The 23,662-nt window shown below is 38.3% G+C and overlaps 1 protein-coding gene across 2 annotated transcripts in view; it reads left to right on the plus strand.

Annotated features, from left to right (window-relative positions):
- Window positions 1-5,046: 5,046 nt before the first annotated feature.
- Window positions 5,047-23,662, plus strand: part of gria2b (glutamate receptor, ionotropic, AMPA 2b) — a 56,446-nt gene continuing 37,830 nt past the window's right edge. For both annotated transcript variants that reach the window (XM_042419431.1, XM_042419432.1), the window contains exons 1-2: window positions 5,047-5,398; window positions 5,535-5,675. In XM_042419431.1, coding sequence (XP_042275365.1) covers window positions 5,314-5,398; window positions 5,535-5,675 — 226 coding nt within the window. In that variant the 5' untranslated portion in view covers window positions 5,047-5,313. The remainder of the gene's footprint in view (window positions 5,399-5,534; window positions 5,676-23,662) is intronic.

Below are 23,662 nucleotides of genomic sequence, written 5' to 3' on the forward strand. Positions count from 1 at the left end.
GTGGGTGTTCTTGTGCTCAGCTGTTTAATAGCATGGTGCACTTGGCATCAGTGGTTTGCCTGAGGTAATAAAAATGTTCCATACATAAAGAACTGCTGGGGATACTTAGTTTACCAGTGGCAGAGTTATTGTGCAATTATGCAGGTATAATAAATCAAAATGTACATTCCACAATCAATTTACATACAGTAATGCACATATTCATTAATTGTTAATACATAATGTGCACTATTTCCTGAAATATAATCATACAATCAGTTGTCCAATTGTCAGCTTGGAATCATCACTCTATTTGACAGAGGTAAGTGCTTTCACAATATAGAAAAGGTTCCTTTGACTTACTTGAGCCTGGAGGGCTGCACAGTGGCTTGGTGGTAAACACTATCACCTCATACCAAGATAACAAGAGGTTTCTGGTTTTCTCCAAAGAAACACAGTACAGCTGGATGGGAAACACTTTCTCAAATTTATGAATGTGAGTGCCTCTATATCTGTGTTAGCACAGTATTTAAGTGCAGACGTGTCTGAAATGCAGTATCTCCCTGCTTCCTGCTCAGTGCATGCTAGGATAGGCTCCAGCCCTCTGTAACTTCCTGAAAATGAACAAAACAGTAAAGAAAACGGATGACTGAGCTACATTAAAAATAATACTAATGAATTATGGCATGGAACCGACAAATTATACAGTGGCCTTAACCTTCTATTTTCTTCCATATTTACCCAAGTGGGTATTCATTTAATTTTGGCTTATTGTTGCTGAGACTTGTAGGGTAGGGAATCTCTAGAGATTCTCTCCAAACTCATTTTTGGAGGTCAGTCTAAACATGGAAGCTAATTCTAAAATTAAAAAATATAGGAGAGAAGAAAGTAATTCAGGAAACAGGCTAGATTTTAGACTCCCAGTGGTCTTCAGTGAATACATTCAAACACACACACACACACACACACACACACACACACACACACAAAACATTGTTTCTCTATGTCACAGGTAATGCCGGCTCTGTTGCAAGCAGTCATTATGCATTCTTTTACCAAAAGGTCACGTGTCAGCTCCACACAACAGCCAGTTTGTGTCCATCACAAGCTAAGTGTCTTGTTGACGTGCCCTTGAGTAAGGCACTAAAATGCTACCTATTGTAAGTCACTCAAGATAAGAGCACCAACTAAATGCCAGAAATGTAAATGCTTTCTTGGCAGCAGTCGCACAGGGTTTCTAGCACATACAAACCTGAGTGGTTAAACATTTCCTGAAAGGTCATTGACTCGGTTTTTACCAGCTTTTTTCTCTACTGGCCACAAAGTGTTGGAGTCTCCAGGAAGCCCAAATATTTTCATTAGCATGTGTAAAATTTTCATCTCATTCTTGTGGTTTATTTGTGTAAATTCACTCAAAGGTAAACATTCTTACACATCCAGCAGGTTCATAATTTGATTATGGGTTACTCTCATTTCATCCCTGAAAACTCATTAGAAAGCTGCGTTCAGCGTTGTGACAGTTATATTATCTCTCAGGCTTCAAATATAGTACATTGTGGAATGTGCGGTAAGATAATCAAACTGAAATTACATTTCAATCCGGCAGCAGCAGAGTGTATTCATGCATAGCAGCTCCAGACAAGGTCAAACAGATGAGCATATGTGAGCCTGTGTAACGCAAGCAGTTGAGCATGCAATTTACTTGACTAGAGTAGGATTTTCAGTCAGAATGGCACCAAAATACAAAAGGTTTGGGTGTCCTGTTCATGTAGAATGCAACAGGTAGAGCTTGGCATTACAGGTTAGACAACTTGGGTTTATTTGATATGGTCATCATTCTTTTTTGGTAATAATAACATTGTGCTCACTAAGTTGAAGTCTAGGAACATGGTGACATTGCTAAAACAAAGTCTGATAAGGCAAGAAACACACACAGATGATTCTACAGGTTTAGGATAACAATACAGCTATTGGTAAGTCTGTATTTTACTGATTTCCTACTGATTTCCAAGATTCCCAGAAATAACTTGTATGATTTGATTCTAATCACAAAGAAAATAGTAGGTGTTTATTTAACACACCTCCAATCAGGGTTAGCAGCATTTGAATCGAGATGTGATGACAGTTGCAGGGTTTTTTGCTTATGTTGACAGCACTGTCAATCACATCTGATCAAATCACAACTACACAGAGTTTTCAGTATTAAACCCTCACTTAATAATAACTTAACTAAAGGTGTTTGCTTAATAAACTTTCATTTAGTTATAAATATTTCATATTATAAAGAAACTGATTTGAAATTGTGTTTTCAGGGGCTTTAATTTAATAGTTCTTCAAATAATCCCTATATACCAAATTATATCATTATTTTAAGGGAACTTCCTGAGAAAATATTTGAAAATTACAGACTTTCTATTCAACTTTGACCTACCATATTTATCATAGTTGTGCACACACACTTTTTTCCTGTGCATTGGTGGATATTTCAGGTGTTCTTGCTTTCAATTTGAATTCCAAATAAAGTGTTTAACATATTCTGGCTAAATGTTTGATTTGTCTACAACCTGTATGGTCATCTGACAGCTTGTATTTCCTGTCCTGTTGTACCTCGCTGTACTGTCATGTCACATGCTGTCACATTTCAGCAGTTATTTTGGAGATTAAAATGTTATCATAACCAATAGAATAGATTATCTAAACCAAGAAGATAAGATGCGCGTCATAATAAACCAGAATTTCAGTTTAAATTTCCACCTATGTGTGTATTCATGGAGCAAAAGGCTTCTTTGCCCAGGAGCCAGTGTTACATGTATTGTGCTGTCCATGGTGCTGAAATCTGACAGACACTCTGTTGCTTCTAACTGCCTCTACCCTCAGCTCCCCCCTCACTCTCGGCCTCATTAGTTTGCTCCCAGACTGCTATCTCACACCGTCCAATGATTAATATACATCTGTCTGTGCAGGCTGAGATATGCATATCATAAAACCAGGGGACAGGAATGCTATTTATTTCCTGTTGGGATGGAAGGGGGGCCTTTTAGGAGGCAGCTCTCCTCCATTTAACCCTCTTCAAAATGGCACTTACACACCCAGCCATAGATTTGCATTGGATTTCTATGCTAGATCAAAGTTAAAGAGGAGATTCATTTAATGCTTATTCCTGGAGGGCAGGAGTGATGGCCTCCAGCTGATGCGCTTGATGAGTTTTTTTCAGTAAGAAATGCTGGCCTTTAACATGGTTTAGAGGAGACTTGTTCTTCATATGATCGAAAAAAGTAATTGCAGGACTCAATCCAAGATGATATCCAATATATTTTTTGCAGAGAGGGTTGTTTGTTTGATATCTGACAATTACAGAAAGCAGTTCTTAAGGTTGGAAATATCTTCAGTAGTACTACGATATACATTTTTCTCTCCTATCAGGAACTATTGAGGGAGAAAGAATTACTTCTTCTATGTAGTTAAAATCACATTTTTAAATTAAACTGTAGACTCAGTCTCGGCCAAAGATGTTCAGCACATTGAGTTATGATTGACTGAACATGAATTAAAGGGGTACTCCACTGATTTTAAACATGAAGTTTACTTTACTCATCATGATGAGTGCTACTAAGTCTGTGAAAACAGTTGTAGAATTTATTTTGTGGCTCTGAAGGGAATTAACTGTGGAGAGGATACTTTGGACTCATCATTAGTCTCACAAATGTCACATACCAAACAGGGTTGCAACTACAGATGTCAGGGGCATATCTTTTTATGTGCCTGATGTGCCTGTTGGTCCAAACACCAAAATAACAGCACAGCGTTCTAGGACACATTCACCCTATTTTAAGATCTGTTTCCTGAAAAAGACACATTGGGTTCACATTTCATTTGACCTCTTGAGGTGATCTTGAGTGCCTTTACCTGCCTGCTTGCTCACAATAAACTCTTTATATCAGCCAAGAGACTAAAACGTATAAGCTAGTAAGTATCTAACAGTTAATAGATTCATGGTGTGTGGACTAAAAGACAAGAGTAGAAACAATACTACTGTCACTTTGTCCCAATTTTCTATTTGGAATAGGAGCTTTATAACTGTTTTTTCATATGAAGTCAAACTCTCTCCTCTTGGTAGCCAGTAATGTCACTATAAGTAGGATAACATTCTCTACAATTATTTGTCCGTGAATGAGATATTGGCAAAAAAAGGTAATATAAACTTGTCAATATAATATAAAACATATAAAACATATGAAATATGTCCCTCTTTGGTGTAATAGCAGTTCTCTCATGGGCATTCCTCTCGCCTTCATTACACATGAAATATTGTGGCAGAGGGAAGGGTTACCAGTTACACTTGTTTCTACACACTGGTTTTAATAAAGTCAGGAAATAAAGACATATTTAAAGGGGAAGAAAGTGTTATTTTTTTTTATTTACAGCAGTGAGGCCTGTGTGACCCCAAACAACAAGGAAGTAAAGTCAGAGTCAACAAAACACAAATATTAAATGTAAAAATTTGAAATTGATACTCCTCTCAAATTCTTGTCTGTTTATTGAAATACTGAATTGAACCTAATTGACTTATATGGGTTAACAAGGAGTTAACAGTTAAATAGTTTGGTGGGTAAGATGAGAAGTCAATCCAAATGAAGCTCTTGGTGTTGGGTTGGAAAACCTTTTGACCATTGAGCTTTGACAAAAAAGCAGATTGACCTTCTGGCATATCTGTCTGTGACTCTGATAAGGACACTTTAAATGCATTGGAGGTTCTTCATGTGAACAGTAATTAAAATATGAACCAACTGCAAACATTTGATGGCCCTAGGATGTTATGAGTCAACAGCCTTCACGGGTGTCAGCTCATTATAGCGCGTAAAGCAAAGCGAAAAACAAAGCAAATATAAGATTCAAACTAGAGGTTTTGTTTCCATTGCAGCTCGAAGTGAAGTGTGCACTCTTGTCATCAAGTTGTTGACGCTCGGCTCTTTTCGTCTCTGTCCGCCATCTCATTAACATTCATCACTTGTGGGTGTGATGCTGAAAGGGTCTCCGGCGCGCCGAGCGGAGACGCGCAGTGTCCCTGTGCGTTTAGAGGAGGTATCAGCTGCCGGCAGGAGGGGAGCGACGAGGAGGAGCGGAAGCAGAGACAGCAGACCTACATTGCAGGGTACCATTCCTTTACTGCCGCTGTCCTTTCAGTGCTAGCCACCTGCAAAAAAAACGCTCCTTTGCTGCTGATTTTTTTTTCTCCAAGGCTGAAAGTCTTCAATATGTGTCGGATCTAACATCTCCTGAGACAACGAGGAATATCAGACTCCCCTGGTGGATGTGGACACTTAACCTGTGGACATGGAAAAGATAGTGAATTTATCCATTTCATTCCTTCTGGTTTTATGGGGATGCGCGCTTGGAGGCTCGCCCAGTGTTCAAATTGGTGGGTATCCATTAGTTCAAAGAAAAAAAAACGAACTGGATAAAATCAGCGACTTTGTGCGTAAAATGATGAGGAAAATTGTTTGCAAATGCGTCAAACTGTACAAGGGTGACTGATAATGTTATGTCTCTTTCAGGGGGACTCTTTCCAAGGGGCGCGGATCAAGAGTACAGCGCATTTCGGATAGGAATGGTTCAATTTGGCACCTCGGAATTCAGATTGACGCCTCACATTGACAATCTGGAAGTGGCAAACAGTTTCGCTGTCACCAATTGTTGTAAGTGACCAATATATAATCCCCCCCCTTTTTTAAAACAGTTTTGCATGTCATCAATGAAATGTCACTACGTGTGTTGTGCGTTTGGATGTGTTCGGATAATCGTATCAGTTATTTTGATTGAGATGGAGATCATCTAAGCTGTCTAATCTATATTCCGTCAGCAAACATATCACGGCTGGGAGCTGGGTAGTTGAAGATGAACGAGCATCGTGTAGGCAGGGGAAAGTTGGTTTCCACAGTAACAGTCAATCACATCCTTCCCATTTTCCCTTCCCATTCCATCAGATTCAGAGATCAAACAAGGCTACACTGCAAAAATATCGATGTTACCCCTTCTTTTCATCCACCACTTTTAAAACGAATTATTTTTTCTTGTAACTCGAAAAACGAGTGTGGTGAGATAACAATTGTACTTGATTCCGATGAACATTACCTGTTTCCTTATAGTCTACCAATTAAGTGATGTGATTATTTTCTTCCTTGTTAAAAAAAAAAGAAAACAAATCTTGAAACAAAGGATAAAAGCGATCTCGCCACATTGACTGCATTCTTCTGTCGTTTCGAGAAGAAAAAAAATGAGATAGGACTTGCTGAGATGGACATTTTTTGCAGTGTGTGTGTCGATGTCACGTCTTTTCTCAGCTCAGAAGGAGCGGTGTTCATCCATCGTTGGTGCCTGTAAGACAGCCATACATAGATTTACACTGAGCGTCACTGGGCGACGCTTTAACATGTATTAAGGACTAATAGGGTATGATTAATTAACAGCCGAGGCCCTTAAAATAATTGGCACTCCCATGGGAAAATACAGAGAAATGGCTTATGATCAAACCGTAATCACGACTCTCCAATCTAATGAAAAGCTGCCTCACATCCAACTCTAACATCACTTCATACACCGTTTCTCAAACAACTGATGTAAACTGAGTTCAGTGAAAATCTGATTCAATTAGCCTTTCTTTCTTCAAGTAGAGCCGAGCTGCTCAAGATTTTCTTTGAAATTGTTGCAACAAGAGGCAGCAAACAGGTTTTTTATGGTCGCTATTTTTAATAGCTCGCACAATTCATTAGGCGGTTGCCAAGCGACTACTCCTCTCAACAGTCCCTTAAACATAAATCAAACGCTTCTGATTGGTGCGCGCATCGGTCCAATCGATTTCATTACCATATAAAAGCTTCCTGCTCGGAGAGCCTCACTGCATCCGACAGATCAAAGCGAGAGACATGTCGATGTTCGACATACAAATATTTGTCACTTTGTCACGAAAATAAGACCATATCTTCTGATTTTCCACTAAATTGTTCGACTTGAGAATTTATAGGAAATGTCTCCGGAAATGTTGTCTATTATTCCTACCGTTAACCTAAAGTGACGTATCTTATAATCTTATCTTATTCACACAAAAGGCAATATTGGCGGACCTGTTTTGAAATGTGTCTCACACATTCAAAATAATAATAATAATAACAGACCTATAGCATAACTTTAAAAAAAATCCATCCCATTTTTTCTGTCTCTGCTTCCTCTAATTATGCCATTTTGGTCCAACTGGCTTCCAATTTGCTTCTGCTAATAGGGTTAACTAGATTATGTCAAAACCTTAGAAAAAGTTGATTACAAATACCTTAACTTGGTTATCTCAATCATATTAAGATAAACATTGGAATATTTTATAACCTGATTAACAGATTTTTGAAACAAACTTTCAAGTCACTGTTTGAAATGACTGTGGCACATAAACACCTCCTGATTTCATTATGTGGTTTGATTCTGTGCATGCCCTGAAAGGTCAGGGAGGGAACCTGATGTAAAAATGCATGAGGTAAACACAAACAATAACACGGAGCAGTGCTGGAAGATGTAATTAAACACTAACAAAATCCCTTTATTCACTCATGGTATTGTTACTGTTGATAACAACATATTCATCTAGAAATTAACCTGATCACTAAACAAATCAGGTAGATTCATCATTTTTTTGGTAAAATCAGGACACTGCAATCATTGAAATATGTGAAGTGAACTACTTATTTGCTTAAGCAGAATATTTTTATTATAACGTGCATGTAAATGGACTGAATGGAGCAACTGCCTTATGCTAAGTAGCTGACGTGTGGTGTTTTAGACCGGTGGGATGACAAAATGTGGTTCTGGTTCACCACCACTTGAACAACAATAGCTTCAGCTCAGTTATTGTTGGTCTAACATTAAAACACTAAATCACTGAAACCTGCAGACAGTCACTGATAACCCTGAGTAGGAATAAGTGGGTACAGAAAAAGGACAGATGGATGAATGGGTTCAAACTGTTCAGTGACAGAAGACTTGATTTGTGAGGCAGCAGCTAAAAGAGGTTTTCTCTTTTTGTCCTTTAACACGACACCCAGGCTGTCAGTGTGTACGTGCATATCTCTGGTGTTTCCAAAATGTGTGTGTAGGAACCCTATCTATCTCTTCTAATGAACAACTTGAGTGGGAGTTAACAGTAAGAAGGGTGAGGGTGGTTGGGGTAAGGTGGAGTGGGGGAGGGGTGGGGGGGGGGGTTTGCTTTTAAGCCAGTAGATGGCAGTCTGCCTCACAGTCCACCTCAATCTCTAATTGTAGTACATTAACACCACCATTCTGTTTTCTGTTAAAATGCACTTTTTGAGACAGCTCACAGTGGAGAACAAAAGGAAAAAGATATCGAAGCTGACGTCGAACATTGAGAGCTAAAACATTGTAACTGCAGGCTTTATGAAGGTGTGAGCTTCCATTTTGGATCCAGTGATAGCATATTTGTCATTAATACTGAGAGGGAAACATGGGAGAAAATGTTGCCATTTGACTGAAGTTGACTACAGGAACTGAGAGACAGATTTACCCTCCCACTTTTACATCCTAAGAAAGGGAAGAAGTTGGTATTTTGGCCAGTTATGAATAAGGACAGCTGAGTCCTGATTAAACTGTGTCTGCATCAGCAATGAAAGCATTTAAGTACCAAAATTTGGCATGGAATACTTGTTGAAGATTTTTTTTATCACATATCTGCTGACTTATATCATAATTTAGTTAATTGTACTATATTTTACTTACATTATTGGTCTGAAAGAGTATATTGCTTTTTTGTTTCCTTGCCAGTTTATTTTTTTTCTCCTATTATGGGATGAGAAACAGAACGTATGGATCCGTGCACTCTAGATGTATCGTACTCTGGTTGTACTTGGCCTGTACAGCAGCATACTTCATCAATGCAGTGTGTCAGAGACAGTGGGAGGGAGAATGATACATTCCTCCATCAATAACAGTTCATCTGGACAGGCCTGCATCTGCTGCCAAGACCGGGGGGAGTCATTGTGACTGTGTGTATGTATGTGTATGTGTATGCGTGTGCTGTTTTATGGTCCTGCTGTCCACCCAGAGCTATAAATGTATAGAAATCTTCTTCCATCTTCCTAGAATACAGCCACCTCTGAGACCACATGTGCTTAAATGACTTATACACCCTAAAAACTTCTCGGCTGTTAAAAATAACAGACATTCATGATATATGTTGAACTTCTGTAATTTTATTCTCTGGTGTTGTGTTTTTCAACTTTGAAATAGAGAATACTTTGTTAAGGGTTTATAAGCTCTAAATAACAACTCATTGCCGTTTGATAAATCATTTATTAATGCTTTATAGATTAGTAGTAGTCAGTTAACAATGATTGTGTTAGGGTTGCCGGGCGATGTTTATACTGTGTTACTAAATTCTTTTTTCACAATTAATGAATGCATTTGATATAACATCCCCTTATAAAAAACCTTTTCTGTACCTGTCATTGTAGACATTGCGGCTCATATTTGAATTAGAGCAGAAACAATTAGTCAATTAATCAAGAAGTTGGTAAAAAGAAAACAAATTTGCAACTATTTTGATAATCCAATTATAATTTTGAGTCACTTTTCAAACCAAAAAGCCAAACATTTGCTGGCTTCACCTTCTAAAAAGTGAATATTTACTGCACTTCTCTGTTTCATATGATTGTTAAGTGATTTTCTTAGGATTGTAGACTGTTAGTTGGACAAAACACTACATTTGAAGACATTACCTCGGGCTCTGGAAAGTTGTGATTTGCATTTTTCACTATTTTCTGACATTTCACATATAAAATGAATAGAGGAAACAATTGCCAGATTGATAGACAAAGAAAAATAATTACTTGCAGCCCCAGTTTAATTTTGGTGTACAGATACATTAGAGGTTAATAGGACTTAATATTTCAGCTGTAAAACAGAATCAGGATTTCCATTAAAAAAGAGTGAGGATTCCTTTCAAAAGCCCTACATTTTGTCCATTAATGAGTCTCTTTTTCATTAGTGGTGCAAAATATGACTTGTATATATGTCTTTCACAGCTTTTTGTTTTTTTGAACAACTGAGACACATATCACAGCATCATCATCATCTACGGTTCTCTCTCATCTCTACAATTAGACGAACCACCCACACAACTGCAGCAGGGGATTATTGAAAGGCATATATATGGATAACAAAGGAAACCTTCAAGCAATTTACACCAGTAGAGTATAGGGTTATATGGATTTTCCTTTAATACAGGGATATTCTCCATAAAAAGGTTTCTCATTACATCTCCATATACACAAATGTGTGTGCTCGTGTGTGTTTGCCTACCAAATTATACTTTATATTCTGCTAAAGTATGCTCCTATGTTTTTATTTTTGACACCCACCTCTTGCAAAGTAAACCTCTCTTCCTCCTCCGAGACCAGCAGAGCAGTTTGAGGTCACTGACAGCCGGCCGGCGATTTAACACTTCAAAGTTCTAGTTTGTCATGGTTGAATCACGTCATACTGTAATTTCATGCATCTACATGCACACGGCATCTCAGGGACATATGCATTCAGGGACTTTGCTGAATGATCAAAAGCCGAAACTGACCATATATGCGCAGCAGAGCATTGGTTATGGCCAATTTATTGTTCACACTTAATTAAGTGCATTCTCCTCCATTTCAGAGGGAGCTGTGAAATATTAAATAGGCCTGGGAGCTGGTCGGTCAGAAAATGAGGCTAAAGAACCCTCTGTGGATCTCTGCTTGCCCTGAATACAGCCCCCAACCAAGCCCTCTTCCCTCTGTCCTCAAAAAACACAAGACTGAGATAGCGTCAGTTACAGCATGATTCGGAGGCTCTCAGCTGGAAGTTGCCTCCTGTCTCGTATCCAGTGACTTAGTTGCTTAGTGCCTCTAAGGCAGGTGGCTCAAATGGCATTTTTGCTCCAAGCGTGGTAGGAAGCAAACTTTTATGTCCTCTGCTATTAGAAGCTAGTACATCTTGAATTTCACCAGCTACACAGACCACATTTTAAAACCAGAATATGATCTTACAACGATTATTCATTGAGTAGAAAGGCAACGCTAAACTTAACAGAATCTGACAGGTGGCTTGTGTTTATTTCCCCCCTGACCTCAAGAGAATCAGGGTGGTTTGGCTTCAAAAATGCATTTCACAGCAAAAACCTACCAACTATGTCAATGAGACAATCCAAAGATGACCTCAACTAATTAATTTTGACTTTTACAGCTGAGTTATACATTGAACAAATCAAACAATTGTAAATCGGTTTAATTTATTTGACAAAATAATCAAAGTCCATTTCAAGTTTTTTTCTATGAAGCTCTTAACTGTGTCTCATCGTCCTCATCAGCCCATCTGCAAATGAGTTCACTCAGTTGTCATCAGGTGACCTGAACTGAACTGATCAGGTGAACTTCACATGCACTCAACTCAGTCAGCTCAATTCACTGATGAATACTGAGAGATGTGGCTGAAAGTTCCAGGAGAAAAAAAAGCTAATATATGGACCATAAATTAGGATTATTTTTGTCATACTACCAAATGTCAAATGGAACTTTTTCCTTCATTTTTATTTGTTTTTATTTTATCTGATTATGGTTTTTTTGTTGTTTTTAGGAGTATTGGCATTTTTTTCCCAAGTTGATGATAAATTCCATTTAACATTGGAAGGCTAAAATCCAGTACAGGGCACATGGCTTTTCAGTGGATAGCTGTTTTAAGCTCTCATTTGCTGCAGATTTGGAATCAGAGCTGACTTTTACTGTTATTTATTGCTCTGGTTAATATTATATATGGAATGTAAAATACAGTCATTTATCACATCTGCTTGGATTTTACCTACCTAGTACTGAATGAGAGAGGGATGATGCAATAAGGAGTCACCTAATAGGCTTTCATTGCCAGATGGAGGGTCCCATCCTTTAGCTGAGCAAGCATGCAGCACAGAGAACGGCCTTCAGAACAAGTATCTTGTTTTCCCTAGTACTGGGATTAATTAATGAATCCATTTATATATTTCTGTTTTATTTATTCACATTTTCTCTGTCTAAGGTACCGGTACTGTGTGTCTCTGCACAGAAGAATAATTTTTTTTGCACATCTTTGGTTGTCAAATAAAGAATCAGAGATTGTCTCCTCAGATCACAGAGCCTTATCCTAAAAATAAGTAACCGAGGCCTTATCCTTGGCAACAGACAACAACATCAACACCAACAACACCGTTTACCTTCACTGTTTCAATATGGGACTCTGTCAGGTTTCAGAGTGAGGTGTTGCTGTGGCAGAGGCAATATCTATCATAAGAGTCAGGCAGTGTGTCATGGAGATGCAGGGCTGCCAGAATGATTATAGATCAGCTGTCTTTGGCATCTGGGATTTATCACTGCTATGGTGCACAGCATTATTTCACAACCGCATCCAACCTTTGCGGATGTATTCAGTTGAGTGGGCACAATGTCCTCTCATAAATGCAGTAGCGCATATAACATACACACATAACATGTACAAATGGTCATATTTATAACACTGAAGTCATTTGGGCTTCAGCTCAGAAAATATTCATTTTAATTTTAAGTTAAATTTATAACCGCAACAAGGACAATAATGTATTAAATCATTTATTTCTTTTTCTATAGACAGTGAAATAAAGGTTAACAAGTATGGTCATTTTAACAGGAGCAACATGACATGAAAACTGAATTTTCACTGAGGCTTCACTGAGCAATTTACAAAAACACGTCTATAAGGCGCTGACATTCAAATATATGTCGAGTCAACTTGAAGTTCAGTTAATTAGGATTGGGTGGAATTCTCTTTTTTAATTCACTGAGTAACCTTTTCTGCTGAAGTCGGATGCTCATTAGCATGCATAGAGGGAAATCTGTCCTTCCCATCATCGTGGTGATTAAGATTTGATCCGCTTGCGTTGTCTGGTCTTACAGGGTGTTCTTGTCAAACTTATTAGGATTTGTGTGTGTTTGTATGTGTGTGTAAGGGAGAGAGAGAAAGGGAAAGATAAAGAAATAGGGAGTGATGAATGAAAATGACAGGGCAGAGCGAAAAAACGCCTTTACAGTGTGATAAGCAGAGCAAGAAAGCAGTGAACAGACAGACACGTCCCTGTACTTTCTGTTGTTGTAATGTTATGTCTCGCTGAGCAAAATGTAAATGTAATGTAAATGTAAGAGCAACTGTCTTCAGGCCGGCTGTGTCCTTTAAAAGGGGCAGGATGACTCAAGCTAAAGGTGGATAAGAGCAGGGGAAATAATCTTGGAGGGCCTGTTTTTTGATACTAGAGTAGCTGTTTAGCTGTTGTGTATATCATAACAAAATATACTCAATTATTAATACCTCACTAAAATAAATGTATGCAGATGTACAACCACATTTTATAAACGTGTGTACAGACACATGATACAAGGAGAACTGACAGCTGACTGTTCAGCATTATACAGTACATGCCACGTGATAATTTGGGGATTTTTTAATTAAAAAGCTAAATTTATCCTTTCTCTCATTCTGTGCATTTTTGACTCACCTCAACTGTTTTCTCATTTACTCCACTCTAAACCTTTTCTTAAAGAAGGTATCTCTGTACAACCTATAGTGTCATCCCTCCAAACACTTCATTATAAGCAACACAGAGAGTTGATCAATACATTTCCTTGCATGTTTGCTCTTTTCTTCAGCCCTGTGTCTTAATCAGCTTTCACTTTGTCCACTTCATTTAGAGCTTTGATCCACTTGAAACATTTCTTTATATTGTCAGCAGTGCTGCTAAGCGCTGTCTGTTTTGCAGACAATGCTATTGTACTCCTTTAAGGACATGTTCCCTGATGGTCTGCCCGCTTAAACAAAAGGTCTCATCTGGATTGTAGCCAACACATCTCAGCAGCTGTTGGCTTGTCAGTTGCATTTCCAATAATCATACAGATTTTTTTTAATGCATAAAAGGGTGCAAGCTGTGAAACTGATATTACACTGTCTGCATTGACTGCAAATTAAAGAAAAAATCTAACTTTAGATATTGTTATGACCTGACTCTTTGGCCACAACAAACAATTAGACACATCATGATAAAGGAGTAACAAAAGATAATTTATGAAATCAAATTAAACAACTATTTACAACCACACCTCATTTATACTATGGGGTATGGATATCAGTATAATCAGTAGTGTAATGTGCATGAGTGAAAGATGTGTGTTTGAGTGTTGTACAATGCATAAAAGCAAAGTCAAAGAACAAAAGCAACATAACCAAATCAAAAAGGCATCTAGGGGGAAGGGGGAAGAGGGAGGAGGGGAGGGGGGAGAGCTCGAGCAGCAGCCACAGCAGCTGAGTGCCAGAGAGTAACCAGACAGAGCTGCACCGCAGCCAGGCTTAAATAACCTGGGAACACACCGGAGCCCTCAGGTGCACCAGGTTACCCTAACGATCCACCTGCAAGGTGAGCAAAGAGTCAGGTGAACCACACAGCAACACCAGATGACTCAGCAGGGGGTCATCACAGATGCTTTTACACTGTTATGCAAGAAACTTTTAAGATGTTCTTTGAATTCTAGAGGTCATTTTGTTCTTTTTGATCAGCCTTTTCTCAGATGCACATTCTCTCAGCTGCTCCTTTAATTACTGTTATTTCCCAAAATTACTTTCAACATTCTTCAAAAAACAAACCTGAACTGTTTGCATTTAACAATTAATTGCACTTGTGGATGGAAAGCATGATTCCAACAGCATAAACATAATATGTATTTTTCAGTTGTGTGTAAACGGGGAAAAAAAGACATGCAGCAACATGACTTGTTGGTGCTTTGCATTCTGGTTTAGTGAGGTAAACGTGATATTTTTGTGTTTATTTTTGCTTATAATTCAGTTCAGGGTCTTTATTTGCCAAATGTGCAACAATTACAAGCGTGGGAGTCATTGCTGGCAACGACTGCCATGTAATATCTAAGGACATAATCAAATTATTAAAAGCTAAAATAATATGAAATATTAAAGTGATAATATGCAAAATGCTTAGTCTATAACAAAAATTTTTAGACTTTGAGAGTAAAGTCTGATATTTAGTACTGATGTTTCAGAAAGTTAGTTTTGTGGATATTTTAACTTTTTTAAAGTGTGCCCGGTGGATCTACAGTCTGTTGGTGCACATTGTTAGTTGAAGCTCATTTAAACCAAGAATAGATAGACTTCATGCTGATATATCATAGAAATAAATAAAAGGTACAACAAAGTGAGAATATCATTTTGGGAAGATGACAAATTCATATCAAACCATCATCAAATGTTGAAGACGTTGAAGAGTCAGAATCAGAACAATAGTCTGCACACCGAAAGCTTGGGTTGGTTGTTGATGGCTGGATATACATTGGATTTTATGTTACTGATGTACATTATTTAACATGAGCTTGTGTTTTGGGGGTTAGCATATGTTTTTTTGTATTATATTATGTTTTTTGTTCCAGTCTCATACGGTTGTGTGTTTCATCTGGCTCCCTTTGGGAATATAAAGTTGAAAAGCTGAAAAAGGCTCCAGTTCAGAAAACAGTGTATTATCATCAAAAATGAGCGACTGAGGTTTCAAGTGTTTGAGCGGGATCTCTCACAGGGAGAGGTAACTGCTCTCCTGCTGCCTGGCTCTGTGGTGATGTTTGCCTCCATTAAAGGAATCCGGGTATTTCACATGTGAAGCCCTGTTAAAGCCACAGTCTGTGGGCCGTTTCTTTGATCTGCCCGTCTCATGGGTCAGTTAGGGAACAATTCAGTGAACTCTACAGGGAGTTCAGGGATTGGAAACAGGACAGTTTTATGTTTTTTTTCAGGTGGTTATGCAGTGGATGTTTCATTGTATCTCTGTGTCAGGCTTGTGTATGGATGCTTTTATGTTCTCCTTATGTGTTTATGTTTTGTGTGTGTGTGTGTGTGTGTGTGTGTGTGTGTATTTGTGTAGTTTTGGTCATAAGCTTGCTGTTCTGCTCAGAGATGAAAAGGAAAGAGGACAGTTCATCCCCAGCTTACAAGGTTATTCTCAAAGAATGTCTGAAATCAGACAAAGGCAAAAAGAAGAGCTAAGGTGGTAGAGATGAGTTCAAAACCACCAAGTGTTTTTTTTTTTTTTGTTTTTTTCAAAAGTAACCTGCAGGTTAGAGTGCAAATCGATGTCCTAAAAAGGCAAAACTCTGTTCTGTTACAGTTTTGATTCTGTATGTATCTGTAAATTAAATGTCATGTGCTCTCTTCTGAGAAAAAAATCAGAACCCACAAGGAAGAAATGTATATTTCATATTTTATGGTTCCATCACGTTGCCTTCTGGCTGTGCATTGACCAGTCATTAGTAACGTTGAATCTCCATCCATGAATAGAAAGAGGACTTCTTTGCATTTAGCCAATCAAATCATTTCATTTACATGAACAGTAACAATTCTATTATTGACTGACAGTGATGAGACAACAGCATGAGACAAAACGTAAACAGAAACACAGACTTTGAACTTCAAGCTTTCTAGCTAATGTCGCTGTCTTATCTACAAGCAGGGAGATGTGTTGTTCTGTAACAACTTACCTGATCGGTCAGTTTATAAGCTAAATGGTGTGGTCTTTATTTTTTATACCCCTAACAAAACTATGTCTGTTCATGGCTTGTAAACTACAATTATTGCCAAAATGTGTTTAAGTTGTCTCTTGCTGGCTCAGCTGTCAATCAAATCAGAGGCTTGGTATTTCTCTTGAACAATAAATACTTTCTCAGTTACGTCTAGTGGTTTCTTAACTATGCCGATAGTTGTGATTTCATTTGCCTACTTTCTATAGAAGAAACAGTCACAGTGAAAAGTGTTAATGGCATGTTCCTTGGATTATTCAAAGTAACATGGTCACTGAATCTGCAAAGAGAGAAAGAGAGAGTTGAATTCAAGTTATCAGAGCTGTGCACACCATAAATAAAATTCCATTCATTTCCATTGTAGGCGGATATCTAAAAAAAGAACTTTGTGGATATCTACTGCTAATCGACAATCAGGTATTGTTACAGTGCTTGTCTGAAATTTTACAGAGAAGGACCCTAATCTTGCTGATCACAAATCGCTCACAAAACAATATGATGTAGTGTTTTGTGTAACAATTTAAAACAAAACACTACAAAAAGTGTATGTTGAAAAGCTATAGCAGATCTACTTAAATTGTTTAGTGGAGGTACCCAGTGGCATCATGCTTACAAGCTCAAATTCCCAACACTAAAAACCAATTCAAAGAGCTATCGACAACAAAGACAGCTGAGTATGTAATAGGTGCCAGGGCAAAACAATTAAATGAACAATTAGAAAGAGATAAGAAAACAAATAACAGAGAAACATGATGAGATGGGGAGAGAGATAGGACTTCGGCCAGCGGCTGCATCCACAAAAGCTAGGTCAGCACCTGCAGGTGAGAGCACTGTGTGTGTGTGTGTGACACTGTGTCTGAAAGAGAGGACAAAGAAACAGACACATATATACACACACAACACATATACTCAGCCATATACACACTCAGGCAGCAGACAGGCAGAGAGTGTAATGATGCAGCAAGGAAGAGGCAACTCCAAACTGTTCCCAGCTGTTGGCTCCTATTTTAACACAGCGAGACTTAAGTTTAAGAGGAGACTGTTGGTCCTGTGGTGGATAGGAGTAGGTTGCTCATATCTGAGTTTAGAGCTTTTCAGTTCGGTGTTGAGACCAACTGTGTTATGCAGCAGTCAAGTCCAGAGCAAACATTTCAAAATGACACTGAAAAAAAAACCCTCACATCTCTTAGCAGCTCCACATCCCCCCTGCTGTGATAAAACAGCAGGAGAAACACTGGGAAAAGGAGGCCGCTGCATAAATTATCTGACATTTTCTGATTTCACCATTTGCTCACCAGAAGGAAATCAGAGTTATAGCGCTATATCCAATGAAATACCTTTTAATGCTGACCTTTTATTCTATTACAATTCTGCCTCTGTAAACAAGAATCCAGATGATAGACGCAGGGATTTACAGTTTTATCATATTGTCACTGCTTGTAACCAGGTTGAATTTATAGCTTTCATATAAATGCAGTTTATTGTAATTGTTAGAATGATAGCAGAGGATGCAATAAAGGAGAGAGAGAAGTAAAGGCAGCTTTTTTTAAATCTTGGAAGTTTGATTAAAGAAAGGTAATTATTTCTAACTCTTGAGTGTGCACCTGATAGTGAAAAGGATTGATTCTGACAGCGGTTCAATAAAGAAGAAATTTCTGATAATCAAGGAGATGAATCAGGGGGAAATACAGTTTTTTAAGTCGTTTTTACACTTTGATCTATGCTCCAATTCAGTGAAATGTCAATAGAAAGAATTACAACGCGGACAAGTGAGGATATTTATCATGAACACCAAGATAACAAGACAAGAGGATTCTGCCAATAGATATCACAATACCAACATGTTGCCGATTCATTATCCAGACTTCCTTGTAGGTACTTGGCTCTACCCATCAACCCAACCACATTAAGCTGCAATTGCTCAATCAAGGAGAGTTTGACTGAACAGAGTTATGAAAATAGCTATTGAAAGTACAGCAATCCATAATCCTCACAATACTCTACTACATTAGCACCCTAATCACATTTAATACCTTAACACACGGCTACAGCGCATGTTATTTACTTTTCAGCCATACAAACAGATTATTTATGAACAAATACCAGTATGTCATGGTCCAGTGTTCTGTCAACATAACAAGTTCTGTTTTGTGTTTTGCCTGCACAATAAAACAGCCCTCTGTGTAACAGAAGGTGCTTGTCAAAAATAGTCAAATTTGCATGAAAATCACTCATAGTGATGAATGCATCAAAGCCCAAGAAATGATTGCAGCTGCAACCTCAATCTTACTTTTTAATGCTCACTTTATGTTGAAAACCGTGGCCTGAGGAAGGTCACTGCTCTGTTTGTTTGCTTCCTTTTGAAGTGGTAGTATTGTGTAATCTCCATATTTTTCTATGGGATTTTGTACTTTAGCTTATTCAAAGTGTGTAAGCTTTGACAAAGACACAATGTCAAAACTGTTTTAAACAGTACAAGGGAGCACTTGTGTATGAAAACTGAAGCCACTCTCAGGAGTTGCTGTCTTCCTCTCAGTGGGATTTTTCATACAAATGACAGTCAGTGTGCATCTCATCAACTCTTTTTTGACATTCAGAAATGTTTAAAAGTGTCATATCCTGTTACCCTAGATAGTGTAGAGTATAGTAAAACATAATGTAGTATATAGTATAGTATATACTATATAGTAACCATATTTAATAGTGTAATGGCTAGGTAAAAACAGACCCAAAATCCCAACTGCCAGACAAAGCAGAGAAGATAAAAAGTTCAGCTTTTATTCGTAGTCAAAAAAACCAAGAAGGCAACAGGTAGACGAATCAAGGGAGCTGACAAGGTGGCATAAGTCCAGGAAGGCAGGAAAGGGGTTACAACAGCAGGCAGAACAGACTGGCAGGAAAAAATGGCTGAAACACTTTATGGCCGTGGCTCAAAAGACGATCTGGCAAGGAATGAATGGGAACGGGCCAGTTTACTAGGCAGATTGGGGAACACAGGTGTGCAGAAGGGCGAGGAAGAGTCAGGTCAGTCATATAGTTGATGCTGTGCTGTTACTGCAAACTCAAAACTTTGTGCATATTTACATGCCGTCTTCATACTTTCAGTATATCGTAGTTTCAGTGTATTGGTAATGCAGTAAAAAATTCAGTAATTCCAACAGTACAACAACAGAAAAATGTCAGACCCACCAATCTTCTGCTCTGAGTGTCTCTTCTCTTACAGAAACACTGTTTTTATCACCAGTTATTTCCAATCATTTCTATTTTGTCATTTTTTCAAGCCCTGCCTGATCACTGCTATAGTTTCAGCTTTATAAAATGCTGCATATACTAAGACTACATTCTTCACCAAATTCAATGCCATTTTCAATAAACCACATCACTTATGCATGTATTGAGTTTATTGAAATTAACTGTCCAATGGAGGTAAAAATGATGGTCATGGGCAGAGGGATAAGATAAAGGTCATGGACGAGGGGATGAGTCTGGGTTCAAACGCGGATGATGAAGTATTGAGAGGTTGAAGGTAACTGTGAGTGTAGGGGTCACTTCTCATTGATGGGAGGTCAAATGGCACCATCCTCTTCTATTAAGAGAGTGAAGAGGGTAAAAGGAAATCAAAAGGGTCTTGGTCTTCACAATTTCCTTGTGATATAAAAAAAAAAAATTCAAACAGGAGCCATCAAGCACAGGATAGTATGTATTACTATATGCTCCACCTTCCTGAGTTGATTCCTATTCATCTTCAGCAAATACTGAGCGTCTGGTTGCTATGGCAGCTGCCCCCTCAGATGCTCGATGAAGTTGTGCTTTTAACTAATTTTGGTCAGGCAGGTTCTGTGATCATTACAACATATAACTGCAGATACAAAGTCTGCTTTGGTATTTCCACTAAAGGTCAGTGAACATACAATGTGTTTTATTACAGGAGGCAGATGAAATGCGAACAAAGTAGCTATATGTGATGTATGGGCTGGCTTTGCAGAATCAATATGGCTGAAGTATTCTATATTGTGCTTAGCGGGATGGATTGGTGAGCCTGTTCACACACACAACACAGCACAGTGCTTCCCTTTCTTCAGATCTAAGATGCAGGACTAAAACCACACTACTTAGGCAGTGATTTTAAGGTACCAAATATATTTAAAAATTTATCAAAGCACTGCATAATTTATGTGAATAAGGTATAAATTAGCCTTTACAAAGAGCTGCTATTAGTTGTAATTGTGTTTAATCTTTTCATAAGATGAGGTGTTACATAATCAAACGTTTGAGCATTTCATATTGGACCAATACTAGTGTTTCTATAGAATATGTAGTGCTTATAAGCATGTCTTCCAGAATAGCTTGCTGTTCTTACATTCTCAGTTTAAAACAGATCTCATGTGGCAGAACAGGGCATTGCAACACAATTGTTTTGTTTAGCAGCTTACTCTGAGGGAAACACACACACACACACACACACATACACCCACACACACACATACACACATTACACAGACTTACATTACTTTCCTGGAGACCCTGACCTTAACCATAACCACTACTTGAATAACCACTCAACATTACTAATGACTTGTCAATGCACAGCCAGATGGCAATGGTGATGGAACCATAAAATATGAAATATACATTTCTTCCTTGTGGGTTTTGATTTTTTTCTCAGAAGAGAGAGCATGACATTTCATTTACAAATATATACAGAATCAAAACTGATTGTAACAGAATAGAGTTTTGCCTTTTTAGGACATTGTTTCGCACTTTTAACCTGCAGCTTACTCTTGAAAAAAAAAACAAACTTGGTGGTTTTGAACTCATTTCTACCACCGTAGCTTTTGTTTTTGCCTTTGTCTAATATCAAAATTCTTTGAGAATAACCTTGCAAGTTGGGAACAAATTGTTCTCTTCTCTTCTCATCTCTGAGCAGAACAGCAAGCTAATAGACCAAAATTACACACACACACACACACACACACACACACACACACACACACACACACACACACACACACACAGACACACATACCCTTAGTCACTGTGTTTAAATAAATTTAGAGGCAGAAGATTTTTCCTGACTTCATGATATCAAGACAGCTGGTTGTTGCACAAACTACACTACTGTTAATTAAAAGAACAATTGTATTGCACTTCCATAAATTTGAGGGACTTGTAAAAATTAATTAATTAAATTAATTCTATTTTAATTTATACTTCTTTATGGCAAGGTCGCTTTGTAAATGGTTAGGTCTCAGTGGATTTTGCTTTTGTACTGAGTGTTTCCGTGTTTATTGATTTGACTATATATTAGAAAAACTTCTGTAACAGGTTTTACTCCCCAGGTCAATGTCCCAAAATCCTGGATACTACACTTCCCATCATGCAAATGGATGGCATCTTGTAAGGGTTTGTTGTAAAGTAGGCTACATGGTCTCCAAGCTAAGATAACCCTGGTGTTATTTTTTCCCCTCCAGAGCCACAAAATCATACAACAATTTTTACCAGCTGAGAAGTGCTCACCATGACTAATAAACTGACTTTGGTGTGTAAAATCGTTGGAGTTCCCTTTAATGTTTTGATGTTATCATCAAAAGTACATGTTTTTAGTTAGTGGTGGGTGTTGTTGCTATAGTGGCCAGCAGTCCTTCTTAGTCAATAACTGGCACAGATGAGCTGTTCAGACAGTTTCCTCTGCTCCACAGCTTGCACATAGTCGCTCCTCACCCCCTCCCTTCAGCTAGAGCTAAAGCATTCAAAAGTGCATAGAAAACAACAAAAGGCAGAGCTGAAATGACGACTGGGACATTGGGGGCGCTGCACAATGATCACACATTGGGTGTTTAGTATAGAGAGCATTCATCAGGCTCCGTTCTTGTGAAACCTACATCCTCCATCCACGGCCATCAGAAAGCCTCCAGGAAACAGGTCAGTGAACAAAAGGAGAGACGGAGGAAGAGAGAAAGAGACAGAGAGAAATAGGATGGGGGAAGGGAGGAGGGGGGTCAGAAGTTGATAAGAACTGAGCTGTACTGTTCTTCTAGAGACCAGCTGCCGGAAGGGCTGCTCAAAGGCAGACAAAAACACTTGCTAGTGCGCCTCGCTGGCCCACAGTGACACCTCCCAGAAGTCTTCCTATCGGCCACTCAAGAGCATGACTGAGATCTGTCACCCAGGCAACAGCCTGCGGTGCTGCACTGCATGTATGCTTATCTTCCCAGTGAAAGAATTTCCTAATGAAGACATTTTCAGGAGTAAGTTTGTGGTAGTATAGAAAATTTGACAAAAATTTCCACATGCTGTAGTTATTTTGTGAAATGTCTTATAATTTATATTATATAAATAATAATTGAAAATGCATTTCAATAAGCAAACTAACTCATTTTGCTGATTTCTTTAGTTGTGTTCAAAAAGCTGACATTTAAATCCTCAACAGTACATGAAATTACATGCCGGGGTAAATATTTTCTGCAGTGTAGAGAGAACATGGCTGAAATATGTAACCCTGGCAACAGTCGACAGAGGGGATGAAACCACATTGTGCCTTTATGGGCTGCAGACAAAGCTCTTAGAAGTTAAAAAACACTTCCTATGCTCCTTACATTTGACAGGGTATTGATAAATATTTTGCTTTCCTTAGGTGTTGCAGCTTCCAGCCTGATGAACCATATCAAGTCTTTCACAGTCCTTTAACCTAAAGAAATCCATTGGAAATTATGTGAATGGGAATTCCGTTGTGGGCTAAATCGCACATTGATTGAGACAGGAAGAAAAGATGAGGGTCTCAAAATTGTTCCTGGTCCAGAGCCTTAAGTCAGAAACATCTCTGACCATTTTCTTTCTGTGAGGCGTAATGATAAAGAGGGAAAAATCTGATATTATGAGAGCATCTGGGAAGACAGGCATGATTCTCTATTGGAAAGCATTCTTGAGCTGTATTTGCTTCGCCTGCAGCAGTACAAGACAGACAGGAAGACTGTGAAAGGACTTAAAAGTGTTGAGATTACCTAGGAGAGCCAAAACATGATGTTTACTTGTGA

Source organism: Thunnus maccoyii, chromosome 8, assembly GCF_910596095.1.
Source record: "Thunnus maccoyii chromosome 8, fThuMac1.1, whole genome shotgun sequence".
NCBI lineage: Eukaryota > Metazoa > Chordata > Actinopteri > Scombriformes > Scombridae > Thunnus > Thunnus maccoyii.